This window comes from Anguilla anguilla, chromosome 7 (assembly GCF_013347855.1).
Source record: "Anguilla anguilla isolate fAngAng1 chromosome 7, fAngAng1.pri, whole genome shotgun sequence".
NCBI lineage: Eukaryota > Metazoa > Chordata > Actinopteri > Anguilliformes > Anguillidae > Anguilla > Anguilla anguilla.
The window spans coordinates 54,424,899-54,439,783 of NC_049207.1; the positions used below are offsets into that span (position 1 = coordinate 54,424,899).

The 14,885-nt window shown below is 44.9% G+C and overlaps 1 protein-coding gene across 5 annotated transcripts in view; it reads left to right on the forward strand.

Moving 5' to 3' along the window:
- Positions 1–285: 285 nt before the first annotated feature.
- Positions 286–14,885, forward strand: part of corin (corin, serine peptidase) — a 28,578-nt gene continuing 13,978 nt past the window's right edge. The window contains exons 1-6 of one of the 5 annotated variants that reach the window (XM_035424543.1): positions 286–466; positions 2,755–2,899; positions 8,161–8,523; positions 10,683–10,893; positions 12,044–12,225; positions 14,013–14,126. In XM_035424543.1, the coding sequence (XP_035280434.1) occupies positions 338–466; positions 2,755–2,899; positions 8,161–8,523; positions 10,683–10,893; positions 12,044–12,225; positions 14,013–14,126 (1,144 nt within the window). In that variant the 5' untranslated portion in view covers positions 286–337. Of the gene's footprint in view, positions 467–1,945; positions 2,257–2,754; positions 2,900–8,160; positions 8,524–10,682; positions 10,894–12,043; positions 12,226–14,012; positions 14,127–14,885 lie in introns of those variants that run through there. The other 4 variants (XM_035424542.1, XM_035424545.1, XM_035424544.1 and 1 more) reach the window with 4 other exon arrangements.

Here is a 14,885-nt window from a genome sequence, read left to right on the forward strand (position 1 = left end):
CTTTTGGGTGGGGAGGATAGTTATTAGCGGAAAACATTTTTTTGTGACCAGTGGTACGTACTTATTTCTCGATGTATGCGATTTTCAAAGACGCTAACAGGTTACACTTTTTAGAGTTTATTTATTTACCCCTCCCCCCCCCCCCCCCCTCCCCCCCCCCCCCCCCCCCCACACACAATAATAGAAGAATGTTGGCAAAATATGTGGGTTGGGTCTGAAATTGTCCTGCGAGGGTGGAGTTTAGGATAATGCACGAGAAAGAGACCCCCGCGAGCCTCATGAACCGGCAGAGTGCAAATTGTGGTATATTTGCAGATACCCAGTCCCCTGAAATCTCATGACGCGGGAGGGCAGGGGGAAAGCGGGAGCGAAATGCATTGACGAGAGCCGCCTTGTCATGTTATCAATGCAACAGTTTTCTCAGGACTCTGGAGAGCAATGCCCACACGTCGGTCTCAATAGCGCGGTAAGATCATGCAATACATTTTCCACATATTCATTATGTCACATCGGTCAGCTTCTTCACTAAATGATTGACATGGGGCTTTCTATAACTTTTTTTTTCTTTACAAGAATCTACTTTTCTGCGTACAGTAGCCTATAGGAATCAGTTTCACAGACTAGAAGTGGTAAACTATTTGGTGGTGTTTATATTTTGTGTATTTTATTTTCTAAGCTTTGGCCAGTTTGTTTTATACGTTTATACGGTTGTGTATTTTCGTGTTTTGAAGAATTATAAATAAAATTGTGACATCTAGTTATTTTGGTTTTATAAATTGTTTTTAAACCTCTAAAGGGCCGATAATCGCTGTTTCGTTGGCGGCTTTGACCACATCAATTTACAATGACTGAATTCTTAAACTCTCTCAAACTGAGCAATGATTTTGCCAGGTTTATTCCGTTTTCATTTTTAAGAATTTGGTTCCGAGTGTTTTCTTGTTATGAATGATAATGTATAGCTCTGTATTTCTGAATGGAAATTCAACGTTAGCGGAAAGTTTTTAAAAGTTTATTTCAGTGGCACACGGTAAAATGAAACCCACAGCCATAGAGATGCATGCGTTTGCATTCCTATGTGTCTCTCTTTGCTGACGTAGTAGTTCATTAACAGCATATTGTGTTTCCGAAAGTCCCATAGCTCGGAAGGTTAAATCCGGTGAATTGTTTTGAATTGTGTGAAGCTATTTTAAACAGGGGGGGGGGGGGGGGGGGGGGGGCGTGGAGCTTCGTCTCCTCACTGTACCACCACCTCACACCTAGCGGAGACACGAGCTCCGATTCCCCTCCACGAGCTAAAAATATTCCTCTTCCCAAGATGAGATTTCAGACCCTCATGCTGTATAGTGCCACTGTCATTGGAATGGAAAGTCTGAAGTGAAAAATACCTGTTTAAAAATAGACGGCGAGACGGGTCTCACAGGACGCAGGGGACCGTGGTACTATGGTACTGGGTCCTAGCGCAAACGCACAGGTTGTAGGGACCATAGGCATGTGTCTATGGTAGGGACCGCATAGCAGCACGCGTCAAGCGTGCAATTGCATGTTGTATTGCGCTAAATGTTGAATCGTGACGTCCTACCTGTCTCATTAGCGAATTCTTTATATGCAAGTTGTTTCAAAGATATTTGTTATATTTTTCGTCAGTGTAAATGATCTGTAGGCTATACAGGACGAGGGTACCTAACCCCATCAGCTGTGTCATCAGGTGTTTTACCATGATTTGCCCTGGTGTTGAAAACGACAGGAAACAATCCACTTACGTTGGTCATGTTAGTAGCTCACCTAGGGCCTTATCTATAAATAAATTCTATCCTTAACAGTATGATGATGCACACTGTGGGGAGAGTGTTCAGTCGCCAACGTAATTTCATAGTTGGCCTACAATGGGGTTTATTTACATATATAAAAATAAATAAATAAGATAAAAAAACATCAAGAGATGCGAAATAGCACTGTTACATATGCAATGCTCGCTCTAGGACCCTGCGGCATACCGCTCAGCTTTGACAACGTTAGGAACATCTCTCTTAAAACTCGTTATCAGAGATAGAGAGGCACTGGTTGCCTTCTGCTGAAATCCGAATCATGCCCTTTACTGCTTCCCAAAAGTCTCCTTCAATGTAAGTTTTAAAACTATAACCACGTTAGCCTATCGCTTAAACGCTACGGTGCGTTATTGAAGGTTGTTCTAATAAAAACGCGTGAAAGAGTAAAGGTTTGTTGCTGTGGCATTGCTGCCAGGTAAGCTGTCTAATCGTAAGTGATTTTTCCACTTGCTCAATTTTATTATTATTATTATTATTATTATTATTAATAATAATGTTGTTGACATGTTGGTATCATTATTTGTTTTCTGTGCCAGTAACTTTGTCGTACAGTAATCTATCTAAAGGAACCACTGAGGTTCATGCTTCAGCTCTTCGGGGTCCTTATAATTGTTTTTTTTCATGGGTCTTAACACATTGCGACTTAATTCTGTATTCGATTGCCGTTGTTCACAAATGAAGTTTTGTATAATTTCGCACCCCCCCGTCCCCCGTCCCCCCCGTCCCCCCGTCGCGTCCTAACTTGACTGAATTAGCCTCACTGTATTAAAATAGAGCACGGGTAGCCTAAGGGATCTTAGCCTGTCATCGTAATGTATCACGTTTAACGTCCCTGGGCACAATCAGAGTTTGTTTTAAACCCTGCTTTGCAGCTGATAGTTGTGTGATCATCTCCTTGGTTTGAGTGTTTGCAACCTGCCTGAAACAGGTGTTGGGGACAGATGAAGACAATATGGGGGATGCTTGTTCTCAAAAGCTGGGATCTACCAAGTACCTCCGGCTCCTCCTGTTCATCCTGATCCCCTGCATTTGTGCCCTCATCTGCTTGCTGGTCATCCTCCTGGCTTTTGTGGGTAAGCAGCCCTGACTTACATATTCCTCTCATTATACATGTGTATCTCTTGGTCGGTATCTCTACTCACTGCTATAACTTATGATGAAGGAGAGAGGGATTTTCATAAATTTTTTTATAGCTTGCTTTCCGTGTTACAGTTTGCAGCAGAGAGCACAATCAAAGCAGCATGAATGGTATCATGTGAAGGAAATGGGAAGGTCTTGACTGTATGGCTAGTTTTATAGTGACACCTCTCAATACATCTTGTGTGAAGAAACGAAGGTGGAGGAAATACCTTTGGATTAGATGTACGTCAAAGTTTGGAAAACTGAATGCCTTGGAATGAGTCTTGTGATGTGTCTGTGGGGTAGACATTTCAACAAGTTCATATTTGTGTACGTGCAAAACTACAGTACATTAACAGTACTGTGATACTAACATTGCTGTGCTTTAAGTTTGTCAATGAATGTCCGATCTATAGGTTTGGCTAATCAAGTAAAATGCACATTATGCACTTAATGCCACACGTGAGTTTATATAGTGTGAAATTTCCAATTCCTGGTTTTAATAAAATTATGAAGCAAAATATGTGGCGTACATTCAAACGTAAGAAACCGAAAAAAAGCATCCTTTCTTTGAAAGAACAAAAACGTGTGGTGCGTCAGGAAGTGAGTGCATTGAGATGTGGCGCGCGTTTTCACTGAAATATCACCAGCGTTATGTTGCTTTGTCATATGCTGGAGTCATTCTCTTTTCCCCCCTCCTACTCTCTGGTGGGTGGCAGAGAATTTGCAGGATTTTATATTCCAAATCCATCTCTGGCTTTGGAAGAAGGGTCATTCAACCGTAGAAGTCAATCATATTCTTAAAAAAAAGAAAAAAAAACATCAACACCAGCAAACAAAATTTGAATCTTTAATGTGATCACTTGCTGTTGTTAGTGTGTTCCAGTATTTAACTGAAAACTGCTCCATGTTCTCTGGGGGAAACTGAAATATTTTTCCCCAGGGAACAGTGTTTTGACTATTCATATTTATGACACTGGGGTAACAATCATTGGCGAAGTTCAGAGCAGAGACATTGTGTAATAACATGTAGACTTAGAATCGTACTGTATCATACTCAATACGTCATATAATCAATCAACTGTTGTATTTTCTTTTCAAGCACTCAGTGAATTACAGGTCAATGTGGAGCATGTGCACATTGTGTATGCAAAATTGGACTCAGCTGCTTCTGAACCAAATTAAATTTAACTTGCTTTTTTATAGACAGAAATGACCAAAAATAACCACATGCAATGTGTGACTCTTCTTCATCTTTTGTTTTCCATACTGTGGGTTAATCCTTTTCTCTGTTTCATGGTCAGGAATCTGCAGATGGTAAACAAAATATAAAAATAAATAAAAAATAGGGCGAGAATCTCAGATGGTTGTAAGCATTAATTTAACACACTGGTGTGCTCTGACAGCTTATAATTAAATCAATTGCGTGCGAGTCTTTTTTGGTCTTAATTAGATATTGTGAGCTGCATTTATAAATATAGTTTGGCAGGCATGGGCACTTCGTAGCTTCAGAGAGGGTGTATTTAAATGTCTTTATCCTGCTCGATTTCAGCTGGATCAGTGCGGAGGTAGGTGGGCGTGTCTCACAAAGACAGGGCATGAGTTTCAAAGCTGTGTAGAGACAGAAAGAAGCAAACATTCCTCTGCGAATGCATTTCACATGCTTCATATTGTAAAAGCGTTTTTTTTTTTTTTTTTTTTGGCATTCAGCGCTACATGTTAGACGAAAATGACATTGCTAATGACCATATTTGTCATTTCCTCTGTGTGTCATTATTATGCAGAAGAAACTTTTCCCCCCCCCCTCCCCCATTTCCTTTGCTGTCATCCACAGATGGCATTGACTCGCAGGCTTTGAATATAAGCTCCAGATATCTAATTATGTCAGCAGAAGCGTGTGACTCACTCGCGGCATACACACAAAACTTACAAAACGAGGAGGCGGCCATTTGTATTCCCACGGCAACGCGGATCGAAGCATTGGCAGATTAAAAGCGACCTCGGGAGAATTAACAACACGAGGATGAAATTAGTCAAGCTTTATTTTCTTTTTTCTTTTTTTTTAAAACAAAGAATCTTGAGCTTTCTGTATAATCGTCCTTCTTTATCCGTGGAGTACTGCGTTCGACTTCATCTTGCCGACTTTTAAGAGGGTGTTTTCGGTTGTTCACTGTGGCCAGTTTGTGTAGCGCTAAGGTTATATTTGGTTACAGACACGAGCAGTGTAATGACTGGCCTGTTGACATGTGCTTTCCATGGCCCATTAATACAGACCAGGGCATCTGTTGTTTCCCATCACATTAGGATAAGACCCTTTCACACCAAATGTGTTCTCTTACAATAGTGGCAAACAATGCTTCTGTTGTTTGTATTTCTCTGCCCAAATGTACCAAAATTGCCCGAGATGAAATGTGTCCTCTTCTCCCTTGAAGATTCTATGCATGGCATACTTCAAAAGCGACAGGCCTTTTTCTTTCTCTCTGAAACAAGGACACATTTCTTCAGACCACCAGTCTGCTGTATGTGTTGTTGGACACAAGTCAGCACTCGAGGAACTGTGTGTTTATTAGGCTTTAGGCCATAAATGGACACCTCAGGTGTCTGGAGTTCTGCCGGGCACACACACGTCTAAATCATGCTCTTTCGTTCAGACGGGATATGTCGCAGTGGAATGTTTTACTTTGACAATGCAGAGTGTGCGGTCGTTTGAAATTGCAGTGGCGTGTGCTTTTTGCCACAGGGAGACGGCAGACGCCTTATCAACCGGAGGAGCCGCCCTTGTTCAGTAAGACGGGACAAACGAAACCCCTGTCAAATAAAACTCTCCCTCTCTGCCCTTGTGAAATGCTGTGGCCAGCTGTACGCTAGTTTAGTCACTGCTGGCACCACAACAAATTCCGCACTGGCCCGTGAGTGCGTCCCTGCCCAGCAAAAACAAGTGCTTCAGAAGGAGGCATCAACAGCCCTTATCCGCAGGGCAAACAAGTGGCTCCTAAAGCTGGAACCAAAAGGCATCTCCATTGCTCAGTACATGGAGCACAAACATTTTACTGCACAGCATGCTCTGCGTCCCCACTCAACATCCAACAGCTTTCAAAAAGTAATCTATCATCACACCCCTTTTACATTTGTTCTAATAATAATAATAATAATAATAATAATAATAATGCACCACATTTCTCTAGTCTTGACATCTATGTATAAAGAAAATATATGTTTGAAGTCATTCTGTTTTGGCTATTGCCATGCTACAGGAATGCAAGCTAACATTTTTCTTAGGTGGGCCGTAAACATGGATGGTTTTACAGCTCCGCAGCTGTGGGTCTTAAGAGGAAGGCGGTGGGAGGTCAGTTTAGTGGAATAAAAAATAAAAAAAACTACAAAAAAGCCCAAACAGACTCCCTGGAGGGTGTGGGTCTGGACATCTAAAGGCACGTCCTGCTGTTTGGGCCGCATTCCTGTTCTGCTGAAAGAGCAGTGCCCACTTCCCTTTATCGCAGCCAGTTCAGCCAATCATGTATGGAAACTATAAGCTCCTCACTGATTTGTCTCCCTGAGAAAAGCACTGTTTTCATAGGAACACACACACACACATCCCGCGAAATGGCAGCGGTCAAAAGGGTGTGTGAGTGTTTCCAATGTGGGACTTGTTTAACCCTTTAAGGCGTGAGAGCACAAAATATGTGATTAGAATGTTCTTAACTGAACATTCTAATGCTGATGTAGCAATCAATACTGGCAGCTCTAAGCCGTGGAGTTCTAGAACACTGACTTGAAATTTTGAAAAGAACATTCCAAAAAAAAGAAAAGAAAATCCTACTCTTCAAAGGGTTAATTCTTGTCTGAGCTCTGTCCCGTTTCCCCTGTAACCTTCTTGTTGACTCAGCATTCCGGATTGAAATGGATACCTTTCTCGAAGGTACAGCTTCACTTTCCCTGAAGAGATTTGAACCCTTCACCCCCCCCCCCCCCCCATGAGTCATGCATCTTTATCAACCTGTCACAGTTGGCCGTTAGCTGTCTGATTACCTCCTATTTTCTCTATTTTGTCGTTTTGTGGAAGGGGCATATGCCAGTGACTGGAAGACTGATTACTGTCAGCACTAGAATGAAGGACTGACCAGTCCTCCAGTTCACCTTTGCTATCAGACTTACGAAGTAGGATACAGTGACAGAAAGTGCACGTCTGTTGTGCAGACAACAGGGCGTTGTAAAAACACTGAGAGTAGCTGAGGCCAAAACATATTTTTCTTCAGTGCCCACAACAAAGAGCTGAAAAGGAACTATGTTGCCAAGATACCTATGATATATATATTTTTTGTTTTGAATGTGGGCTCTCTTATCTGCTTTTGTAAACAACTACCCCCCCTCCCCCCCCCAAGTCATAATAGCTTATAATAATAAAATAATAAAATGTTGTTCCATTTGTAAGTGTCTGTTATGAGGCATGTTGAGGACATAAAGGCAGTACATTTTTTACATATATTTTTTTAATTGGACAAACTCAAATTCGTCATTACAAAACAAATAAATACACCGCCTTCCAGAACAGTGAGTAATTCAACAGATGCTGTCAGTCAGGGCTCCTCTTTCTTTTCTTTTTTTTTTCAGGCACGCATGGCGTGGTATTTATAAGTCTTGTTCTGGTCACTGGTGTTTTTAGACACAGCTGTCGGAATATTTATATTTAGACACGTCCGTACAAAAATGTATACGTGCACTTTTAATATCCCTGGTCTGGCTTTATGTGGTAGGTTATTGGGGGAACTGAAAGTAAGCACTTGTGTACTGTTGTTTACAGCTGTTTGTTTCTTGAATTGATTTTAGCTAATGCTTTATAACAGGGCTGCCCTATCTTGTTCCTGGAGATGAACTGTCCTGTAGGTTTACTTTGCAGCTCTAATCTGGTCGCTGGCTGAAGAATGAGGTTAAGGTCGGAATGAAAACCTACAGGATGGTAGATCTCCAGGAACAGGTTTGGGCAGCCTTGCTCTAGCTGTTTGAATGAGGAGTGCTTTGTTAGGGTTAGAGTGAAGACCTGCAGGACGGTAGATCTCCAGTTACAGGATTGGGCAGCCCTGCTCTAGGGCATCACTTTCTATGAATAGCCCTTCATAAGAGCTTCTTATCTCCTTCATAAGCAGTACATAAATGTTTATAAAATGATAAAATGAAATAATAAATAAAAGCGCTGAATCCCCTGATGTGAATGCAGGTATAATCGGAAATGGAATCCTGGAGAGCAGCGAGACGCTGTCGACCAGCGAAGGTGCCCTCACCACCGGTGTTCCCTTCACCCTGCTCAACACGGCATCGCCGGGGGCGACCGCGAGGGTTGGGGCGGAGCCTAGCACGCAGTCCGCGTCGCTGGACGCCGGCCGTGACCAGACCGCCCAGGGCTGGGGTCGCTGGAAGCCCCGCCCCGACGACTCTTCCCGGACGACCTCTGACCCCCCGCTGACCCCCCCACCCCGAGACGCATCCACCAGCACCCCGGAGTGGGTGACCTCCCTGTCCACGCTGGGTCCACCGGCACTGGCCACCCCCCGGGACAGAGTCACCCCCTCTGTGGACCAGGGTAAGGGCCTGGGGTATGGCCGGGGGGGCGCAGGCCGAATTAGCCGGGTTAGCCCTCAGGCACATTCCAGCGTATCGCTGCTCTCGCCTTACCTGCACAAATTTGAGGCCTTAACGACCAAGACTGCGTATGTGCATTTTTTAAACCTAGACCCGGGGAGCAAAAGAACAGTTCAGTTTCTTTCTTTGGCCTTGCTAGTAAAAACATGGATCTTTCCCAATGGTACTGCAATAATAATGCCATACATTTTCCCTGTTGTGTGTTTACACATCTATGGAAGGTTGGAATGGGGGAAAAAAAAGGAATGAAATTGAATTAATTGAATGTGGCATTTCTTCTATCTGACTTTAAGAAAGAAATAAAAAAAATACAGTTACTCTTTGCCATTTTAATCCTTCCTCTTGCCTTAAATTTGATTTCCGTTTTGTGTTTGTTCTGCTCGGCTAATGGAAGCTACGGCCGGCGCAGTTATCATTGCACGGTTTCAGCGTGTGTCCTTTGCAAAGCGGGAGTGACTGGAATCCTGATACAGCACCCCCGCGTTGTCCTCCAGCGCTGACCCCCCCCCCCCCCCCCCCCCCCCCCCCCCCCCCCCCCCCCCCCCCCCCCCCCTTGGTGAAGGGAAGAACAGGCTGCTTCCACGGGCCGGTCCAAGCGCCATAAAGATAAATCACAGCGCAAATATTCCTGAATCATTCCCTGCTCTGAGGGCAGCGAAATATCCGGAGAATTACAATGAACCCGTCAGGCTAGGCGCTAACTGCTACTTGTGAGAGAGCTAAAGCTTCCTTTTAGATGAAATTTACAGGAGCGGTTAGAAAGTCAGAACTGTCACATTTTTAAGCGCTCCATTTGTGTTTTACTTTCTTTTGCTTCGGGCCTGCTGACAGGATTAATCAAATCAATACAGATCAGAAGTGTGTACAGTTAATGATTTAGTTGTGTTTTCAGTGTTGTTTGCAATCTGTTGTATGGACTGAATTTTATTTATATATGTCTGTGGTCTGGCTCAAAGCAGTGCACTAGCATTTAAAAAGGCAGTTTTGTTTTTAATGAAAAAATGGATAGATGAATCACATCTAACACTTTGCCCCATACAGGGTAAATGTTCAAAGAGATTTTCTGTGTTCTGTTATGATCTGAAGAATGAATCATTGGATTTCATAGCTGCAATCCACTGGGAAGAACCATTATCACGGTCAATTGAACAGACGCAGTGGTTCAGGAATGTGTTTTAATGGTTTGCTCATACGTCTTGCACTGGGTGGAGATGCTTATGCAAATGAACAAAAAGAAGGCATTTCCAAGGACCATTAACTCTGTAGTGTGCACTGATATGATGAACTGAATTACATTACCAAGCAGAGGCAAACTATGTTGTATTAAATTCTTAAGCCTGTAAGTATTGTAATCTTACAAGAATGCTGTCGCTTTGAACTGACATTCCAGTGCATTTGCAAGAGGTGCATGATGTTATAGATATTTTGTTTACCCACTAAATGATTTTGCTTAAAAAATACAGTGTTTCATGACAGTGCTAAGTTAAGGAAGAAAAGCCTAATTGTCATATTTCATTTTATTTCTTCTCAGTCTCTCAAAAATGCTTTAAAGTGAAGGGGCAAACACACCTGAACTGCCACTAATCTGTGAACTTCATGAACACCTGCCATTCTGGGCCAGGGTGCTTCCCACACATTTGTTTGATACTAGGCAACCCAATCTCTTTGTCGAGAATGCTTGGAGATCTTTGATGACCAGTAAAGTCAGGATCTTGGCTGTCTAATTCCTACAGCACGGCGTTCCCATGGTTTCACTGAGGCATTGGTTTCTTTCCTCTCCTTGTCTTTGGGGAAGACTGCCTACCCACTAATGCCACTTCCAGCACTGAGCTAGTTTTGTCAGGTCTCCCATCCAAGCAGTATCTGAGCCCAGCCCTACTTAGCTTACCCCACCAGGCAGGAGAAATATACAGGGCGGTCTGGCTGCTGACTTGCAGCCTGAGTTGCTTTTTATGACATTTGATATTGACATTGGCTTCCTAGCATCTTCTCTGCTCATGTTAACCTAGCACTCTGTGGTTCTCGGATGAGTGCCCTGCTGGGGAAGCAATGCGCATTCATGAAATGGCGGCCTTTTAATGGTTTTCCTGTGGCTTCCAGATGCCTGTTCGGACGTCAGCGAGAGCCAGTGCCACATGCTGCCCTACAACCAGACCAGCCAGTCGTCCAGCAGTGCCATCGTGAAGAGCATTGAGGTGGAGATGTTCCTCAAGTTCTTCAGCTATCTCTACCGCCTCAGCTGCTACCGCCACATCATGCTGTTTGGCTGCAGCCTAGCCCTCCCAGAATGCATCAGCGAGGGCGAGGAAAGGTATGCAAATAGGTGACCCTTGACCCCCAACCTCCCCCCCCCCCCCCCTCCCGCTTGGCCTTTGGCCCCTTGTTGAGGAGAGGTCATGTGACCGCCGCTCCACCCCCCCACCCAGAAGGAGATATGCTGATTTAAGAGAGGAATTTGGTGGCAGCCTGAAATGTGAAAGACATTAATAACAAAAAAATTAATTCACTGCTCATTATCAAGATATTGTACTCACTTCACAACAATTTATGGGAAATATACCAGTTATTGCCATTTTCTGGTATTTAAATATACTACAATACTGTGCTGTAAGTTGGATTTATCCATACATTTTTCAAAAATAGTTCACATGTATGCAATATATTGCAGTGTATTCCATTTCTCTAATGGGAAGTCCAAAAGGCTTGCTCCCTGTAATTCTCAGATGCGTATTTTTTGCGACGCGGTTAAAACCCCGGCTTGTGGCTAATCGCGGAAGCAGAACCTGATAATATTTTAATCACACTTGAGCCGCGTGCCTCATTGTGAGCGAGGGGGGCGGGGGGGGGGGGGGGGCTCCACTGGTTTTTTGGCCATCAAGCAGAACTGCCGTCCAAGAGGAGCTTTGCGCTCGCTGAAAATAACGCAGTGAGTCACTGAAACGCGTGCCCCCGTTAGCGCCCGGGGAAGACGCGCGGCGCGGCGCGTTCAGACTCCCGTACAGCGCCCGGGATTCCCCAGCGCTGCAAACCCACACCCAAGGTCCACACGTCGACGGCCACTGGACAAAGCGCTGTCGTGAATATTTTTTTGAGCACTGCGCTTTCTATGTGCACGTGTATCCTAAATCAACTACAGTCAGTCTAAATAATTTCCATTTAGATGAACGTTTGACAGAGTTGTGTGCTAAGATGGTTACCAAAACTGCTGGAACACCCGTGACAATGGCAACAATTGAGGAGAATAATAAACCCTGCTCACGTGCACATACACATATTTTTACTTATACCTGCTCACACCCACAATAATCCGTAGAAACGTGCTGCTAAAAGCCTTGTGTGACCCCGCTGACTCATCGTGTGTGATTAGTCTCGCCATCCGTGGGCACACAACCCCCTCCCCCCTCCCCCCCCGCCCCCCCACCCCCCACCGCTGACCGCTCTCCCGTTGTTCCTGCACGAAGGCGGCTGGTGTTCCCCTGCATGTCCTTCTGCGAGGCGGCGCGGGAGGGGTGCGAGCCCGTGCTCCAGATGTTCAACGCGTCCTGGCCCGACTTCCTGCGCTGCTCCCAGTTCACCAACGGCTCGGCCGCGTCGGACAGAGGTGCCACCGCCGCGGTCTGCTACAGCCCCAAACACGACAAAGGTAAGACCCGTGCGTGCCTGACTTCCTGTCTGTGAGTGCCCGACTTCCTGTCTGTGAGTACCCGACTTGCTGTCTGTGAGTGCCCGACTTCCTGTCTGTGAGTACCCGACTTCCTGTCTGTGAGTGCCCGACTTCCTGTCTGCGAGTGCCCAACTTCCCATCTGTGAGTGCCTGACTGCTCTTCTGTGAGTGCCTGATTGAGCACGGCGTTGGGTAAAAGACTATTAAACCCGTTAAGACCGGTGAATGGCGGGAATGGGCGGTGGCCATGAACGTGCGTCTGTCCAGCACCTTCCCACGAACGAGCACTTAGAGTAACCGCTACAATGTGTGGAAAAGCTCCTGCTTGAGTAGGCCCCGCTGTGTCGGGGTGTGCTGTGGTTAGGCCCAGACCTGAGGTCATGTACTAACACACTTATGACCATACTGAGGTATTAAAATCTGGCCTGACTACAAACGGCCCCTTGTTCCAAAAGGGTCTTTAGATAACAGATTGCCAGCTGGTCGAGAAAGAGGGGGTAAAAAAAAAATGTCGGAAATTGGCCAACTCAAATCAACCGAGTACAGCGATACCATCTGAGGACCCATTCTGCTGTGTCTCCGATCGGTCTTTCATATCAAACATTTCTATGGCATTCTCGCATTCTCCCACACTGTACCCACATCGCCATGGGCGACACTCAAAGGCAATTTCAGTGCGGTAGCAATAAAGCGTTATCTGAACGCTAAATGTTTGGAAGCGCTCCAGGTTTTCAGCAAAGGGAAGTTAGCAAAATAAAGCTACCTTCGCGTGCCTTAGCCATGTGTCCAGCGGTGGTGCTTACAGGCGGAGGGAAAGGCGGAAAGGTACGCCAGCCTTTACTGAATTAACCGGTTTGTTTTTCCACCGCAAAATCTGTCGGCTGCCTTCAGGAGCGGCCCGTTGACGTCAGAGCGCCAGACCGCGGCGTTCCCGCGGCTTTGGGATTGTGGGTAGCGGCCTTGGACACACCGCTCTCTCGGTCCTGTGCCACCCGCCTGTTTGTTTGTGTTTTTAAATTTCTGTTTTCCTTTTTCTGACGGGTGACGTCACGGCTGCGTACCCGCGAATTAGCACAAGTGTCTCATTGTGCTTCAGTTCAATTTGGGGTTATATTTTTTAGAATATTTAATGTACTTGAAAGTATCTGTATTAGCATCCCTGTTAGTTAAAAAAAAAATAGTTACGTGCAGCTTATATCCATACAATTAATATAAAAATTTCATCTTTTTCTTTTTGATTTCCTTATATGTAATTATTATGTGTTTTCTTGGCTCTTAAACTGAAAGATACCACCCCACGCTGCACGCACAACAAAGCTTTAAAGAACAATTCAGAACGTGCACAGTCAGTCGCAGAACACAAATTAACCTCTAGGTTAATATCATTTTTTAGCTGGTGACTAGTCATAGCAACTGTAGATTGATGGCAGTGCATTTTAGACCTCAAAGAAAACCTCAAACAGAAAAAAAATTCCTTGTTGTTTACTACTGGCTAAAAAAAGATGCAGAACTGAGGTTACATGGAGTCAGCACTGTTAATGTGTTAATTGTGTTTTGTGCTGGGTTTAAACAATGATTCATATTGTTTGTGATTCATTCCGTTTATCTTGCAAAACCATGGATATCATGTGGGCAGGTTACGCTGCTAAAAAAAAAACAAATCTATTATAATTGATTTAATCTTTTTATTGTCTGCTTTGGCAGGGTGAAGTGGCCCATAAATATAAATGGTGTGTTTGTTGTTGCTGTCGGTTTTAATTCTCCAGCTCTGTGTGGAGGACGAGATCACTTCCTGTGCTCGACAGGAATCTGCATCCCCAGGAAGCTGGTGTGCAACGGGTACAACGACTGTGACGACTGGAGCGATGAGGCAGAGTGCAGTAAGTGTACCCCCCCCCACCCCCCCATCCCCATCCTTGTGCCCTCCCCATCCTGTCTCCATGACAACGGCTCCTTCTATATCCCAGCTTAACCCGGGGAGTTCACCAGGTGTCATCCACACTGCAAAAAACCAAGTTAATATTACGACTAAATGCCTTATCCAGAAAGGGCCAGTGCGGACTCTAGTGGTTGATGAGCAGAATCAGGTGTGTGCACCCACACTAGCCCTTTCTGGATAAGACTGGGGACCCCAGATTACAGTTGGAAAGAAAACCAGCATACACTCGTCCTCCAGGACCGAGTTTGAGAACCAAAAGGTTTTCAGTATCTAGAACCCTGGTAATTAAAAACATAAATTGATGAACACCAGGTTCATATGGGTTGACGTTCTTCCCTCCATTCTTTGGGCTTCATGTGACACAACCCAAATGACACGCTGCGAACGCGCCATTGTTTTTGTGTGATTGTGGCGTTGTGATGGGACTCGGTCCTGACAGCTCTGCGATTGATAAGTTGACATTAGAATCAAATCCCAATTTTCCTGTCACCCAGAGGCGCATGCCATTTTTCCACTCTGTAATTGTTAATAATTATTTTGCAATTGCCCCCCCCCCCCCCCCCCCCGCGCGCGCGCGCCAGTCGACTGTGGCGGTGCTGAGCTCTGACCTGGCATTGCAGATCTTGAGCTTCGTTTCTGAAGATTAGACCTTAAACCCCTGTCCCCACCCACCCCCACCCCAACCCCCTCCACCCCCCCG